At 44.1% G+C, this 8,165-nt stretch overlaps 1 protein-coding gene across 1 annotated transcript in view; it reads right to left on the bottom strand.

The window, feature by feature from the left end:
* The window catches only part of LOC311122816 (fibroblast growth factor 18-like), a gene marked incomplete at both ends in the record, with an annotated part of 18,177 nt that extends 10,254 nt beyond the window's left edge, over window positions 1-7,923 (bottom strand). Inside the window, one exon of the mRNA XM_084197136.1 lies at window positions 7,892-7,923. Coding sequence (XP_084053262.1) covers window positions 7,892-7,923 — 32 coding nt within the window. The remainder of the gene's footprint in view (window positions 1-7,891) is intronic.
* Window positions 7,924-8,165: the final 242 nt, after the last annotated feature.

The following is an 8,165-nucleotide window of genomic DNA, read 5'->3' as shown; positions in this document are numbered from 1 at the left end:
CGTGCAGCAGTGGTTTTGGAAAAATAGCACTATTGGCCCCAGCGTGCAGCAGTGGTTTTTAGAAGAATAGCACTATTGGCCCCAGTGTGCAGCAGTGTTTTTTTTTTTTTTAAGAATAGCACTATAGGCCCCAGTGTGCAGCAGTGTTTTTTAGAAGAATAGCACTATTGGCCCCAGTGTGCAGCAGTGGTTTTTAGAAGAATAGTACTATAGGTCTCAGTGTGGAGCTGTGGTCAGAGGCTAGACCATTTAACCCATGTTTGAGTTTGTGTAGAGCAGGGTTGGGTCAATTCGCAATTTCAGAATTTAATTAAATTCAACACATTAATTGGAATTGAATTTGTATTGGCCACACCCCACAGGAAGCAGAATTTGAATTGAAGGAAATATAATTTAATTCAAATAAAATGAAATGTTATTGGTCGCGTACACATATTTTACAGATGTTATCACAGGTGCAGCGAATGTTTTTTTATTTTTTTATTTCACCTTTATTTAACCAGGTAAGCCAGTTGAGAACAAGTTCTCATTTACAACTGCGACCTGGCCAAGATAAAGCAAAGCAGTGCGATAAAAACAACAACACAGAGTTACATATGGGGTAAAAAAAACATAAGGTCATAAAATACAACAGAAAATATATATACAGTGTGTGCAAATGTAGCAAGTTGTGGAGGTAAGGCAATAAATAGGCTATAGTGCTAAATAATTACAATTAGTATTAACACTGGAATGCTAGATGTGCAAGAGATTATGTGCAAATAGAGATACTGGGGTGCAAAAGAGCAAAATAAATAACAATATAGGGATGAGGTAGTTGGGTGGGCTAATTTCAGATGGGCTGTGTACATGTGCAGTGATCGGTAAGGTGCTCTGACAACTGATGCTTAAAGTTAGTGAGGGAGATAAGAGTCTCCAGCTTCAGAGATTTTTGCAATTCGTTCCAGTCATTGGCAGCAGAGAACTGGAAGGAATGGCGGCCAAAGGAGGTGTTGGCTTTGGGAATTACCAGTGAGATATACCTGCTGGAGCGCAGATTACGGGTGGGTGCTGCTATGGTGACCAATGAGCTAAGATAAGGCGGGGATTTGCCTAGCAGTGATTTATAGATGGCCTGGAGCCAGTGGGTTTGACGACGAACATGTAGTGAGGACCAGCCAACAAGAGCGTACAGGTCACAGTGGTGGGTAGTGTATGGGGCTTTGGAGACAAAACGGATGGCACTGTGATGGACTACATCCAATTTGCTGAGTAGAGTGTTGGAGGCTATTTTGTAAATGACATCGCCGAAGTCAAGGATCGGTAGAATAGTCAGTTTTACGAGGGCATGTTTGGCAGCATGAGTGAAGGAGGCTTTGTTGTGAAATAGGAAGCCGATTCTAGATTTAACTTTGGATTGGAGATTCTTAATGTGAGTCTGGAAGGAGAGTTTACAGTCTAACCAGACACCTAGGTATTTGTAGTTGTCCACATACTCTAGGTCAGACCCGTCGAGAGTGGTGATTCTAGTCGGGTGGGCGGGTGCCAGCAGCGTTCGATTGAAGAGCATGCATTTAGTTTTACTAGTGTTTAAGAGCAGTTGGAGGCTACTGAAGGAGTGTTGTATGGCATTGAAGCTCGTTTGGAGGTTTGTTAACACAGTGTCCAATGAAGGGCCAGATGTATACAAAATGGTGTCGTCTGCGTAGAGGTGGATCTGAGAGTCACCAGCAGCAAGAGCGACATCATTGATATACACGGAGAAAAGAGTCGGCCCAAGAATTGAACCCTGTGGCACCCCCATAGAGACTGCCATAGGTCCAGACAACAGGCCCTCCGATTTCACACATTGAACTCTATCTGAGAAGTAGTTGGTGAACCAGGCGAGGCAGTCATTTGAGAAACCAAGGCTATTTAGTCTGCCAATAAGAATGCGGTGGTTGACAGAGTCGAAAGCCTTGGCCAGGTCGATGAAGACGGCTGCACAGTACTGTCTATTATCGATCGCGGTTATAATATCGTTTAGGACCTTGAGCGTGGCTGAAGTGCACCCATGACCAGCTCGGAAACCGGATTGCATAGCGGAGAAGGTACGGTGGGATTCGAAATGGTTGGTGATCTGTTTGTTAACTTGGCTTTCAAATACTTTCGAAAGGCAGGGCAGGATGGATATAGGTCTGTAACAGTTTGGATCTAGAGTGTCACCCCCTTTGAAATGCTTATGTTTCTAGCTCCAACAGTGCAGTATACCTAACAATACAAAACAATACACACAAATCCCCAAAAAATTTAAATGAAGAAATCAAGATATTAGAATGAGCAATGTCAGAGTCCGGAATATAAATATGTATATGATAGTGTCTATAGACAGCATGGACAGTATATGAATAGAAAAGTTGCGTACAGCAGTATTTATATAGGATGAGCCTTGCCTAGAATACGGTACACTGAGTGTACAAAACATTAAGAACACCTTCCTAATATTGAGTTGCGCCCCCCTTTGCCCTCAGAACAGCCTAAATTTGTCAGGGCATGGACTATAAGGTGTCGAAAGCGTTTCACAACCTTGACTAGAATACAGTACACTGAGTGTACAAAACATTAAGAACACCTTCCTAATATTGAGTTGCACCCCCTTTTGCACTCAGAAGAGCCTCAAATCGTCGCATGGACTACAAGGTGTCGAAAACATTCCACAGGGATGCTGGCCCATATTGACTCCAATGCTTCCCACAGTTGTGTCAAGTTGACTGGATGTCCTTTGGGTGGTGAACCATTTTTGATACACATGGGAAACTGTTGAGCATGAAAAACCCAGCAGCGATACAATTCTTGACACAAAAACTGTTGCGCCTGGCACCAACCCTGTTCAAATATTTTGTCTTGCCCATTCACCCTCTGAATGGTACACATACACAATCCATGTCTCAATTGTCTCAAAGCTTACAAAGACTCGAAATTGAGCTCGGTGAATCCTGTTTCCATTGAACATCCTTGAATAGCACTGTATTTTAAATACATTTGGAAAATGTAGACACTATCATATACATCTACACTGATTTGAAGTGGATTTAACAGGTGACATCAATAAGGGATCATAGCTTTCACCTGGATTCACCTGGTCGGTCAGTCTATGTCATGGAAAGAGCAGGTGTATTCCTAATGTTTTGTACACTGTGTATATACATACAGTTTAAAGTGGGTAAAACAGTATGTAAACATTATTGAAGTGACCAGTGTTCAATGACTATGTACAGTGCATTCGGAAAGTATTCAGACCCCTTTACTTTCTCCACATTTTGTTACGTTACAGCTTTATTCTAAAATGGATTAAATTGATGAGGGAAAAAAACAATCTACACACAATATCCCATAATGACAAAACACAGGTTTTCAGAAATTTTTGCAAATGTTAAAAACATAAAAAACGGATACTGCATAAGTATTCAGATCGTTTACTCAGTACTTTGTTGAAGCACCTTTGGCAGAGATTACAGCCTCAATTCTTCTTGGATATGATGCTACAAGCTTGGCACACCTGTATTTGGGGAGTTTTTCCCATAATTCTCTGCAGATCCTCTCAAGCTCTGTCAGGTTGGATGGGGAGCGTCGCTGCACAGCTATTTTCAGGTCTCTCCAGTGATGTTTGATCGGGTTCAAGTCAGAGCTCTGGCTGGGCCACTCAAGGACATTCAGAGACTTGTCCCGAAGCCACTCCTGCGTTGTCTTGGCTGTGTGCTTAGGGTTGCTGGCCTGTTGGAAGGTGAACCTTAGCCCCAGTCTGAGCGCTCTGGAGCAGGTTTTCATCAAGGATCTCTCTGTACTTTTCTCTGTTCATTTTTCCCTCGATCCTGACTAATCTCCCAGTCCCTGCTGCTGAAAAACATCCCCACAGCATGATGCTGCCACCACCATGCTTCACCTTAGGGATGGTGCAAGGTTTCCTCCAGACATGACACTTGGCATTCAGGCCAAAGAGTTCAATCTTGGTTTCATCAGACCAGAGAATCTTGTTTCTTATGGTCTGAGAGTCTTTAGGTGCCTTTTGGCAAACTCCAAGTGGGCTGTCATGTGCCTTTTTACTGAGGAGTGGCTTCCGTCTGGCCACTCTACCATAAAGGCCTGATTGATGGAGTGCTGCAGAGATGGTTATCCTTGTGGAAGGTTCTCCCATCTCCACAGAGGAACTCTGGGTTCTTGGTCACCTCCCTGACCAAGGCCCTTCTCCCCAATTGCTCAGTTTGGCCGGGTGGCCAGCTCTAGGAAGAGTCTTGGTGGTTCCAAACTTCTTCCATTTAAGAATGATGGAGGCCACTGTGTTCTTGGGGACTTTCAATGCTGCTGAATTTTTTTGGTACCCCTCCCCAGATCTGTGCCTCGACACAATCCGGTCTCGGAGCTCTACGGACAATTCCTTCAACCTCATGGTTTGGTTTTTCCTCTGACATGCACTGTCAACTGTGGGACCTTATATAGACAGGTGTGTGCCTTTCCAAATCATGTCCAATCAATTGAATTTACCACAGGTGGACTTCAATCAAGTTTTAGAAACATCTCAAGGATGTTCAATGGAAACAGGATTCACCTGAGCTCAATTTCGAGTCTCATAGCAAAGGGTCTAAATACTTATGTAAATAAGGTATTTCTGTTTTGTATTTCAAATACATTTGGAAAAATTTCTATAAACCTGTTTTTGCTTTGTCGTTATGGGGTGTTGTGTGTAGAATGATGAGGATTTTAAAATGTATTTAATCCATTTAGAATAAAGCTGTAACGTCACAAAATGTGGAAAAAGTCAAGGGGTCTTAATACTTTCCAAATGCAATGGGCAGCATATCCTCCTCTAAGGTGCATGATAGAGTACCTGGTGGTAGCCGGCTAGTAACCGTGACTAAGTTCAGGGTAGGGTACTGGGCAGAGGCCGGCTAGTGGTGAGTCTGATGGCCTGGAGATAGAAGCTGTTTTTTAGTCTCTCGGTCCCAGCTTTGATGCACCTGTACTGTCGCCGTCTTCTAGATGGTAGTGAGGTGAACAGGCCATGGCTCGGGTGTCTGAGGTCCTTGATGATCTTCTTAGCCTTCCTCTGACACTGGGTGCTGTAGATGTCCTGGAGGGCAGGCAGTGTGCCTCCGGCGATGCGTTGGGCTGACCGCATCACCCTCTGGAGAGCCCTGTGGTAGTGGACGGTGCAATTGCCGTACCAGGCGGTGATACAGCCCGACAGAATGCTCTCAATTATGCATCTGTAGAAGTTTGTGAGGGTCTTAGGGTCCAAGCCCAAATTCTTCAGCCTCCTCTCTGTCGATGTGGATGGGGGCTGTATGCATATTGTAGTGGGTCTAGGGTGTTAGGTAAGGTGAAGGTGATATGATCCTTAACTAGCCTCTCAAAGCACTTCAGAGGTGAGTGCTACAGGGCGATAGTTATTTAGTTCATTTACCTTTGCTTTCTTGGGTACAGGAACAATGGTGGACATCTTGAAGCAAGTGGGATAGGGAGAGATTGAATATGTCTGTAAACACTGTACACATGCTCTGAGGACACGGCTCAGAATCCCGCTGGCCTGGGCCGGCAGCCTCGCGAGGGTTAACACGCTTAAATGTCTTACTCACGTAGGCAATGGAGTACGAGAGCTCACTGCCCTCGTGTTTTCCTCGAAGCGGGCAAAGAAGGTGTTTAGCTTGTCTGGGAGCGAGGCATCGGTGTCCGCGATGTGGCTGGCTTTCCCTTTCTAATCTGTGATTGTCTTGTGTCCCTGCCACTGACGTCTTGTGTCTGAGCCATTGAATTGCGACTCCACTTTGTCCCTGTACTGACGTTTTGCCTGTTTGATTGCCTTACGGAGGGCATAGCTGGACTGTTTTGTATATGTCCATGTTCCCAGTCACCTTGCCGTCGTTAAATGCGGTGGTTCGAGCTTTCAGTTTTGCACGAATGCTGCCATCTATCCACGTTTTTGGTTTGGATACGTTATAATCGTCACAGTGGGAACAACATCCTTTATGCACTTCCTGATTAACTCAGTCACCAAGTCAGTGTATACATCAATACTATTCTCAGAGGCAACCCGGAACATATCCCAGACCGTGTGATCAAAACTATCTTGAAGCATAGATTCCAATTGGTCAGACCAACGTTGAACAGTCCTTACCACGGTTACTTCCTGTTTAAGTTTCTGCCTATAGTAGGGGTGGATCAAAATAGTGGCATGATCTGATTTACCGAAGGGAGGGCGGGGGAGGGAGGGCCTTGTCACTGTCCCGGAAGGGGTAGTAGCAATGGTCAAGAGTGTACAGGAGATGTGTTGATAGAACTTCAGTAGCGTTTTCCTCAGGTTTAGTTTATTCAAGTTCCTAGCTACAAAAAATGCATGCAGCCTCAGGATATGAAGTTTCCAGTTTACACAAAGTCCAGTGTAGTTCCTTGAGAGAATTCTCTCGGGAGGTAATGCGGTTGGCATTTGATGGTGAGGTATTCCAGATTTGGGAGAACAAAAGCACTTGAGTACATTACCACAATCACACCATGAGTAGTTAATCATGAAACATACACCTCCACCTTTCTTTTTCCCGGAGAGTTCTTTCTTCCTGTCTGCGCGATAGATGGAGAACCCCACTGGCTGAATGAACAGGGACAGTATATCCGGAGAGAGCCATGACTCTTTTGAGCTTGTCTACTTTATTGTCCCAGGGACTGAACATTAGCAAGTAGTACCATATACTTGGAACCGGTGGATGGTATGCATGCCTCCTGAGTCTGACTAAAAGCCCACTTCTTATTCCTCTTCTCCGGCGACGGCGTCTTGGAGCAGCCCCTGGGATGAATGGAATTGCCTCGGGAAGTTCAAACAAAGGATCCATTTCAGGGAAGTTGTATTTCTGTTTTGAAATGCTTGTGAGTGACCGCCAATCTAATATCCCAAAGTTATTTCCGGCTGTAGGTAATAATGCAAGAAACATTCTAAGCAAATAATGTAAGAAATGACACACACACACACAAATATACTGCAGAGTTGGCTCTGAGCTAGAAACAGGGCTACCATGTCAAGAGATACAAACCAATTCAAATGAGATGTGAAACATGACTGTCTCTTCATTTGACAAATCCTTTTATCAAAAGGATTTACCACTTATTAATGCAAAAAATACACATACCATACAATATTTTTCAATTGTAATGAGATGTTAGATTGTCTCTTCCATGTGGCAATGTTTGAGCTAATGCATTCTGGGAAATGTATTTTCTGGGAAGTGTATGCGATTATTTAAAATTGTTTTAGACGTTTCAACCATATCATGATACATGACATTGGTAACCATACATGATGTCAAAATAAAAATGTGTAGTGATGTGTAGAATAAATAAGCCATTCTGCTTCCTGTGGGGTGTGGCCAATTCAAATTAGAGAGAGAGAGAGAAAGAGAACACCCAGTACAGGTTGTCTGAGCTAAGGAATGAGAACTATCTGGAGATGACTGCCATCTGGGAGAAGTACAGCCGACACAAAGAAAGACAAATAAATTCCTGGCTTTTAAAAGGACACACCTCAAATAGTCAACCGCAGGCACTCAACTCTGTATCCTTTTACATAGTTGCAGTTGGCATGTCAGCATATTCCTATTCCATTAGATATTGTTGTAGCCTATGATCCAATGAAAGTTTGCGATAGTGTGTAGATTATGATTCAATGTAATTACTGTACTCTACTTCATATAAGCCGATGTCCAATTGATTTGGTCAACAACACCAGCAATAAGCGGTTATAAAGGTGTTTATGACAAGTCCTATGAGCGGCATAGCCCTAACTGACCCAGTGACACTGAAAAATGTTTGAGTCTTATATAAGACTCAAACATAAGTTGATTTATATATAAATAACATTCTTGATAAATGTGTTGTTAGAGAGACTTACAAGACAGCGAGCGTGGAGAGAAGGGACTGCATCTCTTCCCCTCTCCACTACGGAACTTCGCCCAGAGTCAGTCCGCTTGCTCGGTCAGAGCCGGTCCGACAGTCCGGATAGTTCACTTGTGTGTTTATAATCCGCTGGACGGAGTGGAGGGTCAAAGAGTCAGGGGACACTCCCGTTGGCATCGGCAGAGTGCCCTGGTTCCCCTGATGGGGTTGGGTGTGAGGGCGCGGGGGGTGGGGCCGAGCGGGGGTGGCCGTGCCACTGTGACCTGAGG

Source organism: Coregonus lavaretus (genome assembly GCF_964263955.1).
Source record: "Coregonus lavaretus genome assembly, contig: HAP1_SCAFFOLD_1455, whole genome shotgun sequence".
In the NCBI taxonomy this organism is placed as follows: Eukaryota; Metazoa; Chordata; class Actinopteri; order Salmoniformes; family Salmonidae; genus Coregonus; species Coregonus lavaretus.
This window is presented reverse-complemented; position numbering and strand designations above follow the sequence as displayed.